We start from the raw sequence: 25279 nt of genomic DNA, 5'->3' as shown, positions 1-25279 counted from the left end.
AAAAATTTTGAATTTCACCACTGATCCAAAAGGTATGCCTCCAAGTTGCTGACAGGATGGATGGCGTGTAAAATTAATAATTGAGTAATACCTCTGTCCTCCCCTCCAATTGCCCATCATTTCTATAAGCTGATTATATCTTCCACCCAGTGAGAAGTTGGATTTTTCTGTGAAAATCTATGTTCATATTGGGAAACTAACTTAGATCCAAAACTAAAGAACAATTAGTTGATATTAAAAATTTCAGAAATATCAGTCATGCCAAATCATGGGTCAAATTACTTGCAAGAACAACTTAATTCCTTAAGAAGGTAATTCTTAGGGCAGAGGTCTTCAACCTTGGCAACTTGTGGACTTCCCAGAATTCCTCAGCCAGCAAAGCTGCGAGTTGAAGTCCACAAGTCTTAAAGTTGCCAAGGTTAGAGACCCCTGATCTAGGGTATCCTATGAAGTGACTGTTAAGCAAGGTTTACCTTTCCAACTTGAACCCAACTGCTGGCTTTTTCGCTTTTTTCTTAGAGCAGTCAATTTTCTAACCCCTGACGACGTTAAAATATTCTAACTTCATTCCACGTTTAAAAACAGAAGATGCCTCAAATGAAAATGAAGCTGTTCATTCAGGGATGAACAGATTCTTATGGTGAGGATAATGAAAATAAGAACATCTTTGAAATTAATTACAAGACAAAAAAGGGGAGAATGAGGAAGGGAAGGGGAAGGAAGCAGTAATAAGGGAAAATTCTTAGAGAAGATTTTTCCGGGAGGATATTTGTTTAGCTCTCATTATCCATGGATTAAATTTCTTCTTGAGAACCAAAGACTCCAACCCACTACCAGGAAACAATATGACTTCCTCATCCTTTGAAGTGTGTTCCTTTTCTTTACAAAGCCCAGAACTTCTTACGGTGTGATGTCATCTCCACTTGGCTGTTTCTCCCTGTAATTGGATCCTTCACACCATTTTCTCTATCTGTAGCTAACCTTTGTCTCCTTTCATAAGCCCTTCCTGCTCTTATCTGTACACATCATTTTCTTCCCACCCAGATGCAAGCATTTCTGCTAACAAGAGTTTGTGGTTAACTTGCTTTCAATTTTAGTTGTTCTAAAAGCATTGTGGTCAACTGGCATCCTGTTATGTATCTACAATTTCTAAAAAAAGGATGGGCAAGGGGACTTAAGGGCTCTGTAGGTTTTTTCAGCCACTTGAAATCAAAGCAAGAATCAATGCATATGACATGGTTTCATTCATTGTACTTCTCACGATCACTTTGTGTTTAGGGTATATTGCAATGTTATTTACTTGGGGCTGCCCTTCAAAATCATCTGGAAGCTGCATTTGGTTCAGAATGCATCAGTCTGGCCAATGCTGGTTTTAGCCTATAAAGCCTTAAATGGCTTAGCACCATAACTGAGCTTTACAAGTTCAAATTTTTTTTTAACCTGAAACAGTGAAAACAAACTGAACAAAAAACGAAAACAGGTTTGATCAATTGTCCCTGATTACTTACCTCTCGGTGCTTCTTGTTTGGTCTTTAGTTTTTCAATCCAAGCAAGAATATTTGTTTCAGAAATTGACTGGTCTGATGGAAAAACAAAGACATGGCCTCCAGAATGAAGGCTGATCCAGAGGAGGAGAGGCACAGGGACAACAGAGTTTCCAAAATAAGCTTTCAGAATACTTCTGCCTACAGGTGTGTTCTTCCTGGGTTAAGAAGAGCAAACACACACACATAAAAATCAATCAAAGCTAAAAGAAATGATTACAGATAAGTTATCATTCTTCTGAATGCAAGCATATCAGAAGAGGCAAGATACGGTTAGGAGGTGGCTCCATTAGGCTCACTTGCCAATAGATTTAGTCAGAACTTACTTTTTTATCTCTGGTTTTTAGCAATGCTATTTTGGCTGCACAACAGACTTTCCTGGTATCACCCCTGAATTCTTGTTGGTGCTAAGTAAATATATTTCTGTTCACTCAAGTCTTTTATATGAACTTATTTAGCCTAGGAGCTTCACGGTTTTAAATCTAATATCTTTATTTTGGCTGTTAATTTTGTTTTGGGGTCCTTTGTTATTATGACCATATAATGTCATCTTTCCTATTTACCATATTTTTCAGAGTATAAGACTCACTGGAGTATAGGATGCACCAAGATTTTGAAGAGGCAAATTTTAAAGACGAGTTTTTGCACTCTGCAGACCTCCTAAAAACTGCCTGCTTTTTGCGAAAACGGACCCATTTTTTGTCCAAAAAAGGGCATGAATAGCCTTTAGGTGGCTTGTAGAGTGCTCCGGCAAGGGCCAAAACAAGCAAAAAATGGCCTGTTTTTGCGTTTCTTTTCACAAAAAGGGCATGCATAGCCTTTAGGAGGCTTATAGAGTGCTCCTGGGGACTGGGGGAGGGATTGAGCAAAAAGAGCCTGTTTTTCATTCAATTCTGCCCTCCCTTGCCCCCCAAGAGCACTCTGAAAGCCTCCTAAAGGCTATGCACGCCCATTTTGGTGAAGGGGCGGGGTTTCAGGAGGCCAAAAATATTGTACACTGTACAATATTCAGTATATAAGACGCACCCATATTTTCACCCTCTTTTTTGAGGGAAAAAGGTGTGTCTTATACTCCGAAAAATATGGTAAGTCATGTTTACAGCAGCGTTTCCCAACTTTGGAAACTTTAACATGTATGGACTTCAAATCCCAGCGTTGAGAACTGGGGAATTATGGGAATTGAAGGCCACACATCTCAAAGCAGCCAAGGTTGGGAAATATGATTTAGGATATCTAAAGAACTTTCTTAAATCACAGAGCTAAATCTTAACCTAAAGGATATGCTAACCACAGGTGGTCCTCAATGAACAACCACTCATTCAGAGACCGTTTGAACTTACAAGGTTTACAATGCCTCCTCAGGTTTCCTAGCACAAAATTCATGTTGCATTATTCGCCTCCAATACATTCAAACCAACGGGGAAGGTCCACATATTGTAAACTCTATCCCCAAACTGGGTGTTCTGCAAGCTTACAGGTTTAGCCAGCAAGCAATAAAGGTTTTGTGGTCCTCGCCAACAGCCACATGCTTCATTTCCTCTACTTCCCTTTCGCCAGGAATCCCGTCACTGAACAAAATGAGCAAAGGTTTCTTCATCTGGAAGTAATCAGGCAGGTTTTCCACGGTGATTTCTGGCTGCAACAAAGAAAAGCTCAAATGTAATAAATGGAAAAATGCTCCAGCCGTTAAACATTCAAAGAGGCCGCCTTCAGTTCTAGTAACTGTGTGCCCAGGAGACTCTTTAACCAATTGGGCTTAATGTCAGGGTTCCAAGTAACACCCACAACGATAGAAGACTTCGAGGCTTGAAGTTCCTCAAAGTTCCATTTTATTAGAGATGTCCTATTGGCACATTTGGGAAAATCCGAATCTGAAAGCAGGTTTTCCCCACCCAAATGAAAGTCCAAGTCCCTGCCCAGCATCCACATGTCCATCACATACAATACAATAGTAGAGTTGGAAGGGACCTTGGATGTCTTCTAGTCCAACCCCCTGCCTAGGCAGGAAACCCTATACCGTTTCAGACAAATAGCTATCCAACATCTTCTTAAAGACTTCCAGTGTTGGGGCATTCACAACTTCTGAAGGCAAGCTGTTCCACTGATTAATTGTTCTGTCAGGAAATTTCTCCTCCGTTCTAAGTTGCTTCTCTCCTTGATTAGTTTCCACCCATTGCTTCTTGTTCTACCCTCAGGTGCCTTGGAGAATAGTATGACTCCCTCTTCTTTGTGGCAACCCCTGAGATATTGGAACATTGCTATCATGTCTCCCCTAGTCCTTCTTTCTATTAACATACCCAGTTCCTGCAACCGTTCTTCATATGTTTTAGTCTCCAGTCCCCTAATCATCTTTGTTGCTCTTCTCTGCACTCTTTCTAGAGTCTCCACATCTTTTTTACATCGTGGCGACCAGAACTGAATGCAGTATTCCAAGTGTGGCCTTGGTCCAATCAGGCACCGTTCCAATTGGAAATGCCTCCCAGTCACCTCACTCCAGGTGCAGGGGCAAGATATCCTTGACTCTCTGAGAAAGGAATGTTATTTAGACTATAGATCTCCTATACGCCATATAATCCCCCCTCCCATTTTCCCCACAGCATTAAATGTGGCAAGCCTGAAGGCCCAATGCAAAGATGGCTTCCAGGCCTGACACTTAATTTTCTTGCTAGAATCAAGACACCCAGATGTGCTGAACTTCTTATTAGAGACTGTCTCTAAATAAATAAAAAATCAGAAGTAGAAATTATGCTTACAAATGTCTCCAACAATGCATGACGGATTACTTTAACAATGTCTTGTGTGTTATACTGTGAGAGCGGGAAGGCATTCCTTTGCTGAGTTGACAGCTTAGCAAACAGAAGCGCTGGAAGAGGTACATTATATTTATGAGCGCTGAGAAAGAAAAACACAAATATATATTTCAAAGATCTACCAAAATTGCTTTTTCATTATCTGATTGAGGAATTTTAGCGAAATCATTAGGGGAGCCTTAGTTACACTGAACTGATCATCGAATTAAAACTGTATGCATATGCATATGAATACAATACAGGTAGTCCTTCACTTACAACGGTTCATTTAGTGACTGTTTGATGTGACCGTTTTTCACACATGATCATTGCAGCATGCCCGTGGTCAAGTGATCAAAATCCAGATGTTCAGCAAATGACTCGTATTTCTGACAGTTGTGGTCATCTTTTGTGACCTTCTGACCAGTAAAGTCAATGGGGAAGCCAGATTCACTTAACAACGGTGTTACTAATTTAACAACGGCAGTGATTCACTTTAACAACTCTGGCAAGAAAGGCTGTAAAATGGGGCAAAATTCATTTAACAGAGGTCTCATTTAGCAACATAAATTTTGAGCTCAGTTGTGGTCGAGGTGTTAGAATATTCATGCCTGGGAGAGACATGGTAACAAGATCAGCCAATGAATAGGCATAGCAACTAAGTCATCCAATGGGAGCTTAAACAGATCTGAGTCTGTGCTGAGAATCGAAACTGAAACTTCTCTGTCTGCTCTGAACTATGAAATGAAACTGTTCTCTCCTGCTTGTGTTCTGCTTGTAACTTCTACCACGTTGAAAGAATCTACTATTGGTATTGTACATTTATTCATCTGTTATTATGTATATAAAGAAGTTAATGAATCCAGTTGAATCAGTTATCTATGTGTGCTTTCTGGATTTGATTTTTCTGCAACAAACTCTGACATAAGGACTATCTTATACTAGATTTCCTTGATGATATACAGTCCTGAAAGTGTCATCTTAGCAAATGCACAGCATTTTTCCTGAGGGAGAAGCTGGAGCAGCCCTGGAAAAACAGCATTTCTTACAATCACACACAAATCTCCTGTCCCATTCATCAACAGCTTTGTGAACCGCATTCGGTTACTCAAGTCCCTCTTTAGAAAAGGGCTTCCTAATCTTTTTATGCCAGAGATCCATTTGAGAATCTATTGCAACCAATGCGCATTAAAATGAATTTACTTGCAAAACCTAAGTATATATAGTAGTATATAAAGTACCTATAACTTACAAAGAAAATTTAATTATTCTCAAATACAGTTAAGAAAATATTTATGTACTATGTGTGCTTTCTCGTTAATCTATTCAATCAATAACAAAAAATTAACCATCATTTTAGATGACAAGAATTAAACATTTGTAGAATTTAGAGGCCATACATTACTTTCTTGCCTATGTAGATTAATGAATGAAAAGATAAAATTTCAGCTTGAGGTTAATGAAAACATTTTTCCCATCCAAGTTCATGAACCCTTTAAAACTATCTATGGATCTCCAAGGGTTTTATGGACCTCAGGTGAAGGAACTCTGCTTTAGAAAGATGCTGACAATTAGAAACAGATCCCCATCAGCAAAGAAAAGGAAGAATTCTGTCTAGATCTCCCCCAGTCCTTAAATACAACAATCAGTCAATTGGTTCGTTATCTGATTTAAGCAAGGAAAAAAGCAACATACAGAACTGTAGCATCCTCTTCATAGTAGATTCCTGTTGTGACATATCCATTTAGGATTCTTCCCGCTTCAATAAAAGCCTCTCTTGCTGACAAAACAAAGCAGCCTTAAATGTAACATAATGACCAAATTTCTTTTCTAGCCCCTGGCTAAATTTTATCAACTTCAATCAGACATGCACAGACATAAGCAGTAAATGAACCAAGTGTATATCATACAGTATTGCTTTCAACTGCAAAGAATTCCAAGGCTATTTTATAAATACTTTACTTATTTGTTTACTCAATTTATATACCCAATACATAGGGGGCCGCGGTGGCTCACATGGTAAGACGCTGAGCTTGTGCTCCACTGAGGTCGGCAGCTCGGCGGTTTGATTCCCATGAGCGAATAAATCGCGTAGGGACAGGAAAGGTGCCTCCCCCGATTGCCTACTGGCATTCTGGCATCCCATGGGTAAGATAACACCGCCCGAAAAAATTCCTTTCACAGAGGCAGCCATCCCTGGCTAACACATGCCATACACTAAATAAATAAATAAACCGAATAGATGAAAAACTGTTTATAGTCAATATATGAAAACCTGAACAAAAACAGTCCACTGAAACAAATATGGAAAATGAAATTTCTTCAATAACATTTAAGAAAAATGTAACTCCAAGATTGATTTATATTATCAGAAGTTCCTTTATATAAACTTAATCACCAATGTGCAAAAATTGTACTAACAAGAGTACCGTGTGAAATTTTCATTGTACAAATTGCATTACTTGCTGATGCACTTGTAGGCTTACCACTGAGCTTTTACCCTAGGATTGGTCATTATCTAACCAATAAGGCAGTCCTCAGGGCTCAAAAGATTGGCCCTCTTGAAAGATGGACAGCATCAGCAGCCAGTGCCGGAATCCCTTCTAGAGAATCTGGTTTTCATATTATGATTGGATATGATTGGATTTTAACAGCTTCTTAACTCTTTACAATGGAAAATATACAGGGCTACAAAATCTCTGGAAAACACCAATGAGTAAATTCAATTGCTCTTGGCTTTTCCTATAAAAGAAAAGGATTAGAATAGAGCTGGAAGGGACTTTGGAGGTGTTTAGTCCAAACTCCTGCTCAAGCAGGAGACCCTAAACCAGGGTTGTCAAATTCACGGCCTGCAAGCCAGATGCGTCATGCGCTAGCCACGCACATGCCCAGTTTAGCAAAGGGGGGAAAAGTCGCAATAGGTCATGTGACGACGCGAGTTTGACACCCCTGCCCTAAACCATTTCAGACAAATGGCTGAATATAATTTCCAAAATTATCCTATCCTAATTATTCAGTGTCTATTCATTCTTCTTAAAAGGTGAACAAAACCTTATAGAACAATTGCTCCAAAATGCTCCTCAGAAATGTAAGAAAGATTGAAGGGTAGGCAGTAGCTGTGGAACACTCATGCTTCTATTGGAAAAGCACCATTTTGCTTGGACAACCGTTTACCTCAGGCCAACATTGCATCTGAGGTTACCTAAGATGGGGGACAGACAATAGGAAGCAAAGGAGACGCTACTCCCCCTCAGCTGCCTCTGGAATCACTTTGACAGGAGATGGGATGCTTGCAAGGCAGGTCTCTCTGACCCCATGAGCCCTGATCAACTGTCTGAATGAGAGTCTGATTGCAAAGAGCAGTTTGGAGCAAGAGCCAGATTTCGTCAATAAAATGGATCAAGCAAACAATTGGTAATAAAGGTCCTTCTGCCAGATTGTGGACTGTAAAAATGCTAGTCATGATAGATTTTCCTATGCTAAATGAAGGGACTGGCTTGACATGTAATAACAGTGCCTTATGCTCGGAAAATAGCCCTTTGTATTAAATCAATCAGTCCATCAGTTTAACATTTGGCTTTGGGCTTTTTGACACACTCTAGATCTTTCTGTTTATCTCTGTTTATCTGTTAATCTCTGAGTCTTGAACAACTGAAATAGTTATTTATCAATTTTCTCTCTTCTTTCTTTGCGCCACCCTTAATAACATAAAAAATATAGTACAATTTTGAAGTTCATTATCAAAAGCGATGAAAACAAATTGTTGGTAATTATCTGACAATCTCAACTCAATTTCCTGCAGAAGCTGATTTGTTTATCTCCATAAAAAAGTCAGTGTTTCGCCCAGCCATCAATTCAACAGGCAACAGAATCTGGAGCCAAGTACAGATATGCTGCTGCCCCCTATTGGCCTCAGCAAACGTGAAATTTGAAAAAGCAGGGATATTAAAACATATAATGCAGTTCTGGGATGTGGTTGAAAGGAACCTTCCAAAATTACTTCTAAATTGTAATTTTAATGTGACAGAAGGGGAAAAGTATAAAATACTTTGGGAATAATAATTTAAGTTTATCTTAGTTTAATTAAATTCAATCTAAATTAACCATTTTCTGGACCCAAATACTTCCAAATTTTGGGAGCGGCCGTTTCAATGCTTCTTATGGAATCAGGTTGGAGAAGTTGAAGGAATGCCTTAGAGGTAGTCCTCAGGTTACAACAAACAATTGAAAGTTATAATGAGGGGACAGAACCTCAGAATTCCAGGTATTGTGATATCCCCAAAGTCATAGGATCATGAATTCTGACATTCCCTGCTGGCTTTCCCTAAGCAAAATCAATGGGAAAGTCAGTAAGAAGTCAGAGGTTGCGATCATATGAAATCTTCACATGTCATTTACGATGGTCTTCATTTACCAGCTGCAATTGGGACTGCCAAAGCTTCTGTTGCTGAGCAGCCTAGTCACATGACATCACTTTCCAACTGCATTGCTTAATGATAGAATTTCCTGTCCCACTTCTCGCAACCCAAGGACTACCTGTTGTCAACCTGTATACTGAGAAGTAACAGGAAAAAAAACCCAAGAAAATAAAAAGTGGAGCATAAGCAATTTCAGGTTTTCCAGGGCAAAGAACATCTGATATCTGCCCCCCCAATCCTTTCTGGATTTTTCCAATATATCCCAAATAACTTCTGCATTTTGTGTTTGTCTATGTGAAAGAGAGGAGAGATAAAAAGAGAAATGTAGTGCTTGCTTCTAACAAATAAAATTATCTGCAGTGTTTACATACCTATTTAATTCATTTTGATTCTCTGCCCTCTTATCTCCCTGGGCAATCCAAATTCTAGTGTTATAAGGGAGAAAAAAAATCATTCCCCGCCCCTGAATTTGGCTCCCAAAGTGAAGCAATAATCTTGTGTAATACAGCCAGTGCCCTGTCTAGTGGGTTGTTGTGAAAGATCCCAACATAAATTTTATTCTACGATCACAAGGCATTACAAAATATTATTACTTTCAGTTACATTGTGTTTTGCAATAATGTTTGAAATAACAAAGCAATGGATTTACCTTCACTCATGCTTGAGTCAAATATTCCCAGTACAGAAACCGGGCAATGTGATGAGGTTTTGTCACTTAAATATTCTTCTATTTCTTCAGGCGTCGTCAATCTCACTGGGGAAGAATTTCTGCTTCTAAAGATGTAAATTGAAACCAGACTTCAGGGCGATTTACAAGGGACAGTTTTATTTTATTTTGCTTTCACAGAATTGTTTCCTAGGTGCAGGACAACTCCATTTGCAGCATCTCCCACATCTTCAGCAATTTTCCAAAACAATTTCAGAGTGTCATGGAGAAATGTATGACTGCACATCTTGTTCTTTTATCTAATCTGAATGGCACATGTAAACTTTATGTTTGCTTCAGCTTCAGCTGTGAAATGCAGAGGCAAAGCTACCTCAGATTCAGGCTTTCTGAATTCTTCGTACTGAAAGCCCACATAACGCAGTATTTAAGGTGCGAAGTTTGGGTCAAGGAAATTCAGGTTTGACTTTCCACTTAAACATAAAGCTCTCTCGGTGGCATTGAGCCTACATTACTGCTACATCTACTTCCTCACAGGACTGTTATTATGTGGGTGCAATTTAGGGGTCCACATTGAAGTCTTGGGAAAAAGTGTGAGATACAAATGTAAGAAAGAACCAACCACCCCCCAAAATGCAACAGTTTGAATCTCACATTTCTCAACTACTTCCTAGCCAGTTCTTCCTTCAAGGGTTATCCACATCAGTAGTGGGTTGCTTCTGGTTTGGCTGAACCGGTTGTAGTGGGGGCGGGAGGCTCCTCCCATCCACCCAGATGCTTCTGCGCATGCGCGGAAGCGGCACGCTAACTAGCACGAAACGGTAATAAAAACATTGGCAACCCACCACTGATCCACGTCCTTTCAATTTCTTCCCATGTTTGGTCTATTCCATGATTTTCCTTATATAATCTGGAGATAATGAGAGTTTAAGTCCAAAGACATCCAGAGGACACCAGAATCTAGAACATTTGCCCTAAAAGTGGCTCTTAACCAGCAACATAATACTTACAATTCAATGAACTTCATCATCTCTTTGGTCTCCCACATCCCAGAGTAAGCCAGTCCTGCCCCCTCTTTTGTATACATCTTCATGATAGGAAATAGGGTGACATTTTCCCGCAAGCAAAGGTGTGGCCAATCCCAGCAGTTTACCCTTGCAAGTGAAATCTCAGGAGTCCCTAGAGAAAATGTTTGGAAGAAACAACAAAAGGACAGTGATACAAATGTTTCTGGCTCTTTGTGTAAAATTCATTAAACTTTTTTTTAAAAAAATCTTAGAACCTACTCCATCAACTACTTTTGTTCTATGGAGAATTGCTCTCGTTTTGATTCACTGATTCTTCAGCTGATTTTCTGATACATCAAAAATAAACATGTTGGTTGGAATATCACAGGAATTTTGCTGAATCAGATCAAAGACCATCCATGAGAAAGGTATGAAGACAGCGGCTCTTTCCTGCTGTTACTCTTTAATAACTGTTTCACATGTGCTACAATTAAACCTGGAAGATCATACAGTCAGTAGTATTTTGGTTCACTGCCATGACTACTGGTACCAAATTCTACATATTGTTACGTATTATTACATATTGTAAAATACTTTAGTTTACTCTGAATGTCTGGGTTCTGGTGAGCATACACACCCGACAATCAGATGGCTGGTGCGCATGTGCACACCAGTTTTCGGCACTGCTGCGCTGGTGAAGGACAGCTGATCATCACATGCGCATTTGCCCCAGAAGGCAAACAGGCAAGGCCGTGCATGCCAGGTGACATGACTTCGTGTGCCACTTTGGGCACATGTGCCATAGGTTTGCCATCACAGATATAGGGCCTCCTGCTCAAGCAGGGGGTTGGACTAGTAGACCTCTGAGGTCCTTTTCAACTCTTATTATTCTATGTTTTATGTTACCATGAGATTTTGCTATGCTTGCATGAGATCATGAGGTATTTTTCTGCCATTCTTTCACAAGGCCTCATGGATTTTGGGAAACGATTACAGAAATTTCTTGGTGACTTCAAAAGAGACTGACTGACCGACCGACTGACTGATTTGGCATGCTGGACAATCATTTGAAATCAAGTAATGGCGGCTGGGAAACAAAGACTGCCAGCCTTTGGTAGAAAAGAAATAACTGCAACTGCATAGGAATTTAGGAAGTATATTCTGCCAAAGGCAATTCTTTATTGTTTTAAGTATTGATTTGTTCTAAGGCTTAGCCCAAGAATTAATAACAGATTCTAGGACTAGCCACTGAGTAAATTTAAAACTACAATCTTTTTAAAAATGCCACTCTTCGAATCAATAGTCAAGCCTACTGGAAAGTTGATTTACATTATTATAAATCACTCAGCAGTAGCATGGCTGTTTTTCCAGCCTGGCCAAAAGTATTTAATGCCAGGAAAAAGGAGTCATTATAAATCCATGTAAAATACTGGAATAAACATAAAGACACATGGGGAGACATATGCCTTTACATTTAAAACAAGGCAGATCAATCTCTTAAGTGGCTTAAATTAAAGTACATTAGATTTTGATGCATTTGTAGAAGTGCCCCTTGGCATTTGCCAGATACTTTAGCAACCATCCTAGTAGATAAAGTTGTAGTTCAGATTATCTTCCTAAACCAGTGGTTCTCAACCTTCCCAATGCCGTGACCCTTTAATACAGTTCCTCATGTTGTGGTGACCCCCAACCATAAAATTGGTGTCTCGGTTCCTAAGACCATCGAAAATATGTGTTTTCCAATGGCCTTAGGCGACCCCTATGAAAGAATCGTTTGACCCCCAAAGGGGTCCCGACCCACAGGTTGAAAACCACTGTCCTAAGCAAAAATGTCACCTAAACATTGGTCATTCTGTATTTGTAAGTGGGTGCTTTACTATTTCTTCTCTTTTAGATTCCTGGATACCTTAAAAGAGACCAAGCCTCCTACCAACCCTCCTTTCCTGCTGCAGCTGCATTCAAAAGTAAAATTGGTCAGCTGAGTGCAACAGATCACACATCTGTTTATTGTGTCCAGCTTTTTAAGCGAATGAGTTGGCAGGGTATCCGTATGCAGCTGGTTTACTTGCTGCTTCTCTGCCTATTGTCAAAGAGTAGTATGTAGGACATACTCTCAGCTGTGCATTATAATTCCATCTAGTGACGTCAAAGTCTGCCGGGAATGTAAAAAGTAGACAGTGGAATTCTGAGAAGTAAATAATATAAACACACTCATTCAGAAAATGACCCACTATTGTTTAACAAATCCAAAAGGAAGTCGTTCCTGAAGACTAAACCATCTTTGATAAGACTGAAGATGTCTTTGATTGTGACTGTCAGAATTCCCAGCCAACCTATTTGTAAACAGACTATTTGTAAACATGTTATGTATAAAATATACAAAAAATAGGAATAAATACAACTGGAAATATTTCATAATATTTCTGTTTGTTTAAAAAAGTGCCACCTTCATTATTTTCCCCCATTTTTTCCAGACCTTTACATTCTACGTTAGCAAGTGATGTGTCAAGCCTGCAGCCATCTTTCCTTTTGGGTCTTTGGCCTGCCACACTATTTCTATTATTCTACTATGCCTTTTCTATTGTGGGAAAATGGGAGGGGGGGATTGTACAGAGTTAGATGCTATGTAGCCATAACAAAATTCTTTCTAGAAAACCAAGGTCTCTGCACCTCTGCACCTGACCGGAATTGGATGGGTGGAACTGCCAGCATGGCAGTGGAAGATTGGACCATGTGATGGACTTGTGATCTTGCAAGATCGTGATCTTTCAACTGGGTGGGGAAAACCAGGAAGCTTTCAGATTCGGGTTTTCCCAGATGTGCCAACATGACTCTCTTAATAAATTGGAACTTTGAGCAATACTCTGCCTTGGACTATGATTTATTTTTAGATGCTATTTGGAACCCTGACATGATGGTATTCTCTCAAAGCATTGGAATGACATCAAACTGGGAAAGGCAGAAATGTGACGTGTTTTTCTTTATGGGAGGCTTTCAAGCAAAAGTTGGACAAATATTTCTTTGGGATTCTATAGCTCTATCTGCTTTTCCCTTTCTGCCACTAGGCATCATCAGCTTTGCCATTATTAAGAGTAACTTTACACTGAATCAGTCATTTGAAACAAAGACCTTGGATTAAATGAAATGTAAAGAAAACAGCCCACAGCAACCATATTGACTGAGCCATACCTTTCAACTGAGCAGCAACTTCAAGGAAAGACTGCATTACCACCAGAGAGACAGCTTCCCCTGTAATGAGGACAGGAAAAGTAACCCAGTATTTTTCAGATACCAGAGCATGTGGAGTCTGTCAAAACTCAAGACATGAAGGAATACTAAAAGAAACCTTTGACAACATGTTTTATACAAGACAAAGTATTCAGTGAGCTCCCGTTACTTGTCCCAGATTCTGCCAACCTAGCAGTTTAAAAGCACATAAAAATGCAAGTAGAAAAATAGGGACCACCTTTGGTGGGAAAGTAACAGCGTTCCATGCACCGTCGGCGTTTAGTTATGTCGGCCACATGACCACAGAGACATCTTGGGACAGTGCTGGCTCTTCGCTTTGAAACGGAGATGAGCACCGCCCCCTAGAGTCGGGAACGACTAGCACATATATGCAAGGGGAACATTTACCGTTACCTCTTAATCCCCAAAGCCTTAAATAGCTAATGGACAAATTATATAGCTCTAAAACCCAAACACCTAGACTGATGGACCCAGTTAGGTTCCATTAAGAGGTCTGGGATTTTCCCTGAAGATCTGATAGGCAATTCAACTAAGGTCTTAGCCACTGGCTGGAATGGGCAGATAGGTGAGACTATGGATTGATAACTTTTATCTGGCTTCTCCATGTGCACAGATCTCAAGTTGCACCTTGGTTCTCCTAAAGAACTCTGAGGGATGAAACGCCAGGTGACAGTGAGTTCTAGTACTGGCTTATGTATGAAAGCCAGCTGGATGACTTTGGGCCATTCTCTCTCAGTCCAACTGATCTCATAGGGTTCTTCTTGCTGTGGGGAAAATAGGAAGAGGGAGGAGTAGCAGGTATGTTGGTGGCTGTGAGTTATTTATGATTATAATAAAGGTGGGGAATGAATGAATGAATGAATGAATGAATGAATGAATGAATGAATGAATGAATGAATGAATGAATGATACAATATAGTACAGTATATCTCACAAAGCTAAAAGGGGAGAAAGGTGAAGGACATTCAGACTTGCAAGACTCTTGTTACTGTAAGCCTCATGGGCGCAGTGGTTAGAGTGCAGTACTGCAGGCTATTTTTGCTGACTGCCGGATGCCTGCAATTTGGCAGTTCGACTCTCACCAGGCTCAAAATTGACTCAGCCTTGGCAACTCAGTTGACTGCTAAGGTCGGTAAAATGAGGACCCAAACTGTCGGGGGCAATATGCTGACTCTGTAAAGAGGGCTATAAAGCACCGTGAAGTGGTATATAAATCTAAGTGCTATTGGTACTATAACATTTTATAAACGTTCTTTTAGCATGCATAGCTTTGATTTCTTATTCTGCTTTACCTCAGAGGGCTGACTTATACCATCAATCACATTATCCTTCTGGAGTGGCTATAAAGTTTTGGAGTGGGGGGGGCACCATTTTTTGGTGGTTCTCCTCCATTCTCCACTTTGGTATATCAAAGAGGACCTATTCCTGATGGTTAAACCAAGCTACGAAATTAATTCTCTCAGGATATGCATTTGTTTCTTGCCTTGTCCATTTTCAGAGAATATATTTTTGTCCAATTTTTATTTCTTAATTAATTTTAATGTTATGTTATGTTGTTTTTTTCCTTTTTAAAATTAGTTCTCTTTAATAGTAAAACAGGGTACATTTTCAATCAATGAACAGGCTTGTCTTTGGCTTCTGCTGTTTTGTCCTGAGAGAGTCAGGAGCCCAACTAATCAGAACAGAACATGCAACTCAACTAGAAGATTGCCCAATTGCCAGTACTCATAAGACTGGAACTGCAGCAAAGAGCTCATAAAAACGTATTTTGGTGGAATGAGGCAGGATGGATGGAAGGATATGTAACCCAAGAGCAATGCCAGGAGATAGGGCCAATACACTTGTATTTTATCTATTTTATAACACTTCTGGGATTCTTTTGGACTGAAAGGCAGGATCAGCCTCATGTAAACAAAGACCCTGCTGGATCCTAATAAAGTTCCAATAAACTCAGCATCCTGTTTCCCTGAAATTATCCACATATGTTTCTATAAAGCCTTTCCTCTTATTGTACCACAGGACATAGTCTTTTGGAGATAACCGCCAATGAACATAAAAGGTTTCATAACCAATTTATATTCTGCAGATTACTGTTCTTCATTTAAACGCTTTCAAATATTTATTATTATTATTTATTTGACAGGTTTATATCCCATCTTCATCCAAGAGCTGAACACTGAGCATTCATAGCACTTCCAAGTTTTCCAACAGCAAGTCTTCATGGTAGATGGGTTCAAAGATAGTGATTGATGCAGGGTCACCTGGCAAACTCCCCTATCCGAAGGTAGATGCGAAACTGGGTTTCCCCAATTGTAATCCAATATCTTAACACTCACTCTATACTGATTCTCCTCTTTTGGAAGTGAAATCCTGCTCTAATTTGGGCTTTCTACCAGAGGTTTCCAGCACAATTATGAAGAACTGTGTCATGCCCAAGCCCAAAGTTGACCCAATGAAACCAGTAGGGTCCAATCCTGTATTTGCTCATACCTGGCAGACAGAATCTTGCTAAACTAAAGCTATAACTTTCTAACCTACTAGGTATAGCCTGGGAGATTCTAGGGTGTGGCTACCATGCATTTCTCCCACCAGCTGAGGACTGTACAGTATCTTGATCTGGGTGTTTCTCTTGTAAGATTTACTGCCTCGTTCCTGAAAAAGTATTGCCGAAACTCTCCTCCACTGGTTCTCCTGGAACACATCACATCCATCACAAACAGCTTCACCTACCTTATTTGTATGACCGCCCATCTCACAAGAGCATGAATCATGGGCGTTGTATATCAATGTGCTCCGATAATGCCACAACAGCCCCACAAACTTGCAATGGAAAAGCAAGCAACCTAAACACTTTAAAAAAGCTTAAATTCTAAAGAGCACTACAGCCAACAGAAGGCATCAAAACCACACTGCACAACACCTTGCAACGTATGACTTACAGCTGGCGTAGAAGAGCACTGCTGTGTGGTTGGTCTCTGCCAGAATTGAGAGGAAGGATTCTTCTGTCAGGGTATGGATGTGTTCCAGGGGGAGTTCACGCTTCCGATCTCTGACAGCTGATTCCACCACCTCATCGTCCTGAATTTCTGCAAACCAGATGCACATTCTAATTTACAAGAGGGACGGAGTGGAGAAACGGTGCTTATATTATCATTGGTCTGAATGCACCCCGAGGGGGGAAAAATGGTGCAGGAAATGAAAAATGAAACTTGTCTTCTGGGCAGCCGTCACTTGCTTCAGGTTTTGTAGGTTTCTTAGTACGAAATTCATAATCTACTTCCTCCCAAACAGCCCTGCCTCTTGTTCTTCACCATAACCACCATTGCCTCTTCCTTCTTGAGGTTGGGGTTGCCTGGATATTGTTGAATTTAACTCCCAGCATCCCTTATGTCAAGGTACTGAGGATTTAATAGCTGCCAGCTGATGTAAAGTTGTAAGCTGTAATCAGTAAGCTAATGCAATGTGGCTGATGCAATGAGGTTGATTTATTGCAGCTATGGTATTGTCTCTTTAAGACTCTGGTGGGGTCCACACAAGTCATTTACTGTTTTAAGAGGAGTTTATATATAGGTGGCAATTAGAGGGATTTTCTCTCTCTCTGCGTGTATTCAGTTCTCTCCTTGTGTCTGTAGTGAATGGTAAGGGATTTTATCTCCTGCATGTGTTTGCCTGTATATATTTGTAGATAAACCACTGTTAATTGTCTTAAGGCTGTGTGTGCTGTGTTATTGCTCCTGGGTTTATCACATAATACTAGTCAAGCTGCCAAACTCTGACACTAGCCCTCCTCCTAGGGAACAGTAGTTCAACTCTATGATTTGGGCCTAGCAGGAAAAGGCAACACAAATGGGCAAGACTGCTCCTTGTCCCTGCTTTTGTCGCCACTTGATTATTCAAAGAGATCTTCCAAAAAAAGAAAGGGGGTCACAGAAAGAAAAAGAATGGCAACTTTGGGGAACAGCAATAGGATTCCTCTGAATCCTGAAAAGTAGAGCAATGCCAATCTCTGACCTTTAACTTTTGGTCAGCCAAGCTGAAAAGAGGCCACTGGACTTTCGTCAGCAAAATCAGAGACAAAAGACTGCCCAGTACGAAAGCCTCTTTAAGACTATAGTAAAAGAAAGGACGTGGCTCAAAGAATAGTCAAGAATTATTAAAAAGGAGGAATATCAGAAGTTAAGAGATCATGAGATGATTGCCTTCCCTCTTGCTAAAGTTTTGAGAATCCAGTTGGGCTACTTAAGAGGGACAAAAGAGCCTCCACAATCTTTTGGGATAAGTAAGCATGTAGGCTGTATGCTCAAAACTACTGTCTGGGGAAATGCTTTGTAGACACAAAATGGCCCTGTCATAAAATGTCCATTTTCTAGAAGGCAATCTGCTGAATTTGCTCCCTAACATCCTCCTTCCCTGCAGGATACTATGAACCCAGAGTAAAAAAAAACCAACAACATGTTTTTGCACTGCCAATGCAACAAAGGCAGTTGTTTATTAACAAAGAACTAGCCAGCAGTCACTTACCATGTCTATTTTCATCTCCAAGCCCTATGAAGAATTCAAGGGAATTCTGGGGAATAAATGATTTGGAAATTGCTTTCCAGCAAGGGCACTGCCAGTGCTGGTGGCCTCTGATGCCAGTATCAGCCTCGGTTAGCTTTTAGCAACCAGCCAAGATTGGTTATATGCTGCCCTCTAGCTGGGCCAATATACAATAATATGTAGAAACCAACAATTGTGCAAATAATTTGCTTATCTCTGGTGAATATGGAATCCATGCAGGCTAGCAGGAAAGACTTTTTTTTGGTCAAAACCAGCATTTGGAGTATGTTAGTTCAACTATCAAGCTATAGAAGGATGGCAATGATATGTGTTGCCAATGAAGGAGAGTATTTGTAGCTCAGGGTTGAAATGAGGGGTCCCTGGTGCTCTCTGAGCTCGGCTGTTTTCTTGCAGATGCTTCAATACCCAAACTAGGTAACATCATCAGTGCTAGCAGATGACATCAGATGATCTTTAACATGCAGATGATATACCTAGTTTGGGTAATGAAACATCTGCAAGAAAGCAACCTTATCAGAGAACACCAAAGACCCCTCAATGAAATGTATATCAGACTAGCTAGTGAGAAGAATGTTTTTTTAATCATTCTTTCAATTGGAAAGCAAAGAAACAAATTTGTGAAAACTTAACAGGTCAAAGACATTTCTGAGGAATCTTAATTACCTTGTTCATTGTTCTCATTCTCCACTCCCTCCTCTTCCTCCTCCTCTTCATAAACCTCTTCTGCCTTATTATCCAGACTAGCTTTGCTCTGCTCGCCATTTCTCACCAATGCTACGATTTCATCTGCATCTTTCAATGTGAGGTATTTAACAGGCGTATCCTGCAGAAATGCAAATATCCAAAAATGTGGCCCAAAATAGGATACAATACAATACAATACAATAGCAGAGTTGGAAGGGACCTTGGAGGTCTTCTAGTCCAACCCCCTGCCTAGGCAGGAAACCCTACACCGTTCCAGACAAATGGCTATCCAACATCTTCTTAAAGACTTCCAGTGTTGGGGCATTCACAACTTCTGGAGGCAAGCTGTTCCACTGATTAATTGTTCTAACTGTCAGGAAATTTCTCCTCAGTTCTAAGTTGCTTCTGTCCTTGATTAGTTTCCACCCATTGCTTCTTGTCCTACCCTCAGGTGCTTTGAAGAATAGTTTGACTCCCTCTTCTTTGTGGCAACCCCTGAGATATTGGAACACTGCTATCATGTCTCCCCTAGTCCTTCTTTCTCTTAAGCTAGACATACCTAGTTCCTGCAACCGTTCTTCATATGTTTTAGTCTCCAGTCCCCTAATCATCTTTGTTGCTCTTCTCTGCACTCTTTCTAGAGTCTCCACATCTTTTTTACATCGTGGCGATCAGAACTGAATGCAGTATTCCAAGTGTGGCCTTACCAAGGCATTATAAAGTGGTATTAACACTTCACGTGATCTTGATTCTATCCCTCTGTTGATGCAGCCTAGAACTGTGTTGGCTTTTTTGGCAGCTGCTGCACACTGCTGGCTCATATTTAAATGGTTGTCCACTAGAACTCCAAGATCCCTTTCACAGTTACTACTATTGAGCACGGTACCACCTATACTGTACCTGTGCATTCTGTATGGGACAGTCCAGGTTTCAACTGGTAACTCAATTGTTCAACACACCACAAACTCAGAAGGGTGCTGAAGTAAGGCATGGGAATTATTATAGTCCTTATAAACAAATGGGGTTTCTATTATTGAATATTGATCTTCGGATCAAATCTCTATCTCTCAGATGCATTTTGACTGACATTGTTAAGAGCTGTCTGGAAATATTCCAAGGTTATCATCGCCAATAAAAAATGCATTACTGTTATACACTCTATAGCACAGAACAGCTAAAACAGCAAATTGTATGTGCATAATTCTGGAAGTAATCAGGAGCATTTCCTTTCCCGCAGACAAGCCTAGGATTGCACAATAAATTAAAAAGTCAGTCCGAAATAACGGCTATGACCACTTACCTCCTCAACTGTCTTGATAGCCACATTATATCGGGAAGAAACATCCAGACCAACAGAATTCCTTTGAAGATATAAGAATTTAAGTTATGAATTACAGTAGAGAATTAGATTTTTGTAACAGTTTCAGAGAGATAAGTGAGAAATATTGTATTCAGACCACAGGTTTGGGTTCAAATTATTCAAAACTTCTTTGTATAAAAACAAATGCTCCATGAAAAACAATTAGCATCTCAGAGAGATTAAATGAAACATCTTTTGCCCCATGTGCTGAGCCACAGTGGCAGTGGTTAGAATGCAGTACTGCAGGATACTTCTGCTGATCACCAGCTGCCTGCAATTTGGCAGTTTGAATCCCATCAGGCTCAAGGTTGACTCAGCCTTCCATCCTTCCGAGGTGGGTTAAAATGAGGACCCATATTGTTGGGGGCAATAGGCTGACTCTTAGACAGGGCTGTAAAAAGCACTGTAAAGTGATATAAAAATCTAAGTGCTGTTGCTATTATCCATGTTTATAGATATAAGGGAGAAAGTGATCTACAAATGCAGCCAAAGTATTAACCAGTTTATTAAAATTCATGAAATGCAACTTCTTTTTGTCCTAATTAGACATAGAAGCATAGAGGTGAAAGGGACTTAGCAAGTCTTCCAGTCCATCTCCCTGTCTCACCTATAGCCTGTTTCAGTCAAATCAACCCTATTTGCTAGGAATGAGAACTGCAATCAAACATTTCTTGCAGACATCCGTTTGGCTAGGGATGCAATTAAGATTCAGGCACCCAGTTAATTTCTTAAGCCTTTTTTTAGCCTTGGCAACTTTAAGATGTGTAGATTCTGAGAGTTGAAGTTCACACAACTTAAAAGTTGCTAAGGTTGAGAAACATTGTCCAAAGCAAAAGGATAGACTTCAACCTTAGACCCTGTTCTAAATCTTCCAAGGGATATCTTTGGAGGTTGGAAAAGTTGGTGGTCGAAACTATCAAGATGGGCAGTCACAATCAAAGCTCAAATTCTTATTACATGTGTGTGGGATGCACATAAACAGCCTCCCCCTTTTAATGAGCAGCTTTAACTGGAGCTTCAATTTAATTGGTGCTTCAACTATGCAGTAGCATTTGCCTGAGTCCATCATGGACGCAAGTCTATGGAGATCCTCAATCATCCAGGTCATGGTTGTCCCAAAGGTACATTTTCAAAAGGCAACTGGACTTTGTTTTTCCTTAATGATGTTTCACTTCTCATCCAAGAGCTGCTTCCATTTTAGAAGAAACTTCTTCCATTTTGGAAGAAGCTTCTTTCCATGCATTTTAGATGAGAAGCAAAACGTCTTTGAGGTAAAACAAAGTCCAGTTGCTTTTTGAGAATGCTTTGGGATAACCATGGCATGGATGACTGAAAATCTCCATAGATATGCCTCCATGATTTTTGGGGCCCCGTGCAGATGCCCCTGACCCTTGCTGTGAATCTTTGGAAATTTTCAACCTCAAGAATTACAGTGAGATAAGAACAATGGTGAGATAAGTTCTCCCCTCTCTTCTGCCTCCCCACTTTTTAATTCCAAAGGACCTTGACAAAAGGAGAACTCCTGCTTTCCCCAGCAACTGCCAGGCTACAGATTCAGCAATCCTCTTGTCCGCTTCCAAGGTCTCTTCCTGGCTCAGAATGAAAATCAGAGGTAGGCCAAGCTGGAGATGAGTAGTTGAAATCTTTTCGGGATCTTCTGCAACCTTCACCTGGAGAAGAAACGCCAGCATAAAAGATCAGCTGAGTGGTACTGCAGGGGGACCATCAAATAGATGTGACACAGAAGAAAAATAAATGGGCAGGACAAACTCCACCACAATAGCAGTGCTTTTTATGTGGATAGTTTCTAATAAGTATCTTCCCTTGCCAAGACTTTTTTTCCTGAAAAGTTCTGCCAGCTGCCTTGAGTCACCATGTGTGAATAGGTGGTGATATCAATTCAATTCAATTCAATTCAATTCATTAAATAATAAATAAATAAATAAATAAATAAATAAATAAATAAATAAATAAATAAATAAATAAATAAATAAATAAATAAATAAATAAATAAATAAATAAATAAATAAATAAAAGATACTGTATTATTTTGGACCTTGGTCTGCTACTCATTGATGTGGCAAAAATATGATTTTATTCCACTATTTAAAGAAAAAGGTAGAAATTTTAGCATATAGGCTGGATGTCAGAGTTCCAAATAGCATCCAACATGGTTGTTAAGTGAATCTGATTTCCCATTGACTTTGCTTGTCAGAAGGTCTCCAGAGGTGACCACATGACCCCGGGACATTGCAACCATCATAAATAAGAACCAGTTGCCAAACACCCAAATTTTGATCATATAACCACAGGGATGCTGCAATGGTCATAACTGTGAAAAATAGTCATAAGTCACTTTTTTCAGTTTTGTTGCAACTTTGAGTGGTCACTAAATGAAGTGTGTGTGTATATCTATGTATCTATGTATCTATGTATGTATCTATCTATCTATCTATGTATCTACCTACCTACCTACCTACCTACCTACCTACCTACCTATCTAATCCAGGGGTCAGCAACCTGCGGTTCTGGAGCCGCATGTGGCTCTTTCATCCCTCTGCTGCGGCTCCCTGTTGCTGGTCGGCTCCACAATTGATAGGGCTTTCGGTTAGGACAGGTAGAGGAAAAAGGGTGCCATGCTAGGAGGAGACTCTATGATGGGGGAACCAGACTTCCAGTCAGCAGAGGAAAAGGGACACCACACTAGGAGGAGACTCTATGGTGGTGAACTGGACTTCCGGTCGGCTCCAGAATTGAACGGGGGGGGTTCCATTTAGGACCTTTGTGGCTCTTTGAGTGTTTAAGGTTGCCAACCCCTGATCTAATCTTTCTAATCTATTTTATCATATCTTATCTACCTACCTACCTATTTATCTATTGAATAAATAAAGGGAGAGTATACAGCCTTGTCTCATTCCTTTGCCCACCTAGAACCAATCTAGCTTGCCATGTTCTGTCCATACCATGGCTTCCTAACCTGTATATAAGTTTTGCAGGTGGACAGTGAGATATTCTGGGATTCCTATTTTTGCAAGCACATTCGATAGCTTGATGCAATCGACACAATTGGAAGTCTTTTTATAATCAATGAAGCACTTACTGATTTCTTTTAGGTATTTTTTCACTTTCTCAATTATCCGGGATGTATTAGCCATAATAATGTCAATTTAGGGAATGAATAATTATACTTTAAAGCATCATGAGTATTATTTCAGATGATGATAAGCTTTTATTTCTTCTTCTTACTTATACTTTCATTGTACCTTTTGTCATTGGGAAGGGATTATGTTCATTCACTTAGAAGATCAGCTAATTATAAACAATTAAAATATTATTTATCAGTAATTGGGAAAGATTGTGAGGAGGTTGAGAAAGAATTAGGAAGAATGCCAGCCATTAACAATTCAAAGACGGAATGGGGTAAATTAGTAGTTTATCTCAATCCAATTTGCTATTACTTAGGGAAAGACTGAAATTGAAACAAGGGACTAGAGCAGCGATGGCGAAACTTTTTCATCTCAAGTGCCAAAAGCACGCGCTATCGCACACACTCACGTGCCCACCCCCATAATTTAATGCCCCCCCTGCCCTGTGACCCATGTGCATGTGGCACCACCACCCCCTTTCTTGGAGCCTGGGGAAAGCAAAAATGGCCTCCCCCGCCTCCCCAGAGGCCCTCTGGAGGCCAGAAACAGCTCATTTTCCGACTTCTGGTGGGTCCAGTAGGTCCGTTTTTCACTCTCCCCAGGCTGCAGAGGCTTTCTAGAAGCCTGGGGAGGGTGAAAAATGGCCCAACATGCAAACCGGAAGTTTGGGAATGGACTTCTGGGTTGCCCATGGGGCTGTTTTTCGCCCTCTGGAGGCTTCAGGCGGCCTCCCTGAAGCCACTGGAGGGCGAAAAACAGCCAAACGCGCAAACCGGAAGTTCAGGAACGGACTTCAGGTTTGCGTGTTGTGTGGCTTTTCACCTTCTGGAGGCTTCAGGTGGCTTCCCTGGAGCTTCCGTAGGGCGAAAAACAGCCGAAAATCAAGGCTGAAAATCAGATGGCCAGCGGGCACATGTGCGCTGGAGCTGACAGGGCAATGCCTCGCGTGCCCTCAGAGATGGCTCCGCGTGTTCACCATCACGAGATTAGAGGTTCCTATTGCAGTTTGCATTGTGGGAGCCTCCCCCCCTTCTACAAGAATGAAATATTTTGGGAAATATTAAAAGGGCAGAATATTCTATTTCCCTAAAGGAGAAATGGAGAAACATGCTCTTAAAGACAGAAAGCAGGCCCAAAGTCTTTCTTAATAGCCCACAGCAGATGCCAGCACTTAAAAGAGATATAGAGTTTATTGAAAGAAGAAAACGAGTATCTAGATAGCTCTATCCATAAGCAAAGCAAACCCTGCAGGCAGAAATCCATTCAAGACAGGATATTTCGAAACTGCTTGCAGCAAAGTTTGATAGCTACAAAATCAGAGTGATAGGATTAAAAGCAGCTCCTCACCCAAGATCCAACACAGGACGAAAGCCATTAGCCACAATAGGAATTGCCCAGCCTCTTCATTGCACCACCTCCCAGAACAGTTAAAACTTCAATGTCACCAGAAACCTATAAAGATCCATCCACTCAGTCAACTCTTCGTTCAGCTGACCCAGAGCTGCACACTGTCTTTGTGGTTCTGTTCAATAAACCAACTTCCCAAACAGCCTCCATGTTATTTCCAGCTGCTTCTTCTCCCAGCTTGAAACTGAACCAGGTGGATTTTTCTTTCCATGGCCTAATTCTGCTTTCTACCACAAATGATGACATTTTAGAAGCCTGTCTGTCTTGCTTCCTTGATCATGCCTTGCTATGAGAGGTCGGATAATAACATTACATGCACAGATAGCGTAAAACATCAGTTGATTCTGCTCAGTGATAAAACTCAACAAAGCTCCTTTTCTATGTATAACCACAGAATAATTGTCCCAATGACAACCGGTGCTTTGTTTTGCTTTCCTCAGCTTCAAAACAC

At 40.4% G+C, this 25279-nt stretch overlaps 1 protein-coding gene across 4 annotated transcripts in view; it reads right to left on the bottom strand.

The window, feature by feature from the left end:
• TXNDC16 (thioredoxin domain containing 16) overlaps window positions 1-25279 on the bottom strand; it is a 66105-nt gene that overhangs the window by 18233 nt on the left and 22593 nt on the right. For 3 of the 4 annotated variants that reach the window (XM_081935739.1, XM_081935740.1, XM_081935741.1), the window contains 11 exons: window positions 21779-21945; window positions 20216-20276; window positions 18895-19054; window positions 16611-16757; window positions 13612-13671; window positions 10426-10594; window positions 9401-9525; window positions 6029-6113; window positions 4298-4436; window positions 3020-3180; window positions 1509-1702 (listed from right to left, as the gene is read on the bottom strand). In XM_081935739.1, coding sequence (XP_081791865.1) covers window positions 1509-1702; window positions 3020-3180; window positions 4298-4436; window positions 6029-6113; window positions 9401-9525; window positions 10426-10594; window positions 13612-13671; window positions 16611-16757; window positions 18895-19054; window positions 20216-20276; window positions 21779-21945 — 1468 coding nt within the window. The remainder of the gene's footprint in view (window positions 1-1508; window positions 1703-3019; window positions 3181-4297; window positions 4437-6028; window positions 6114-9400; window positions 9526-10425; window positions 10595-13611; window positions 13672-16610; window positions 16758-18894; window positions 19055-20215; window positions 20277-21778; window positions 21946-25279) is intronic. The other variant, XM_081935742.1, reaches the window with a different exon arrangement.

The sequence above is a fragment of the Natrix helvetica genome, assembly GCF_964273705.1.
Source record: "Natrix helvetica genome assembly, chromosome: 1".
NCBI lineage: Eukaryota > Metazoa > Chordata > Lepidosauria > Squamata > Natricidae > Natrix > Natrix helvetica.
Note: the sequence above shows the minus strand (reverse complement) of the source record. Positions and strands in the feature narration are given on the sequence as shown.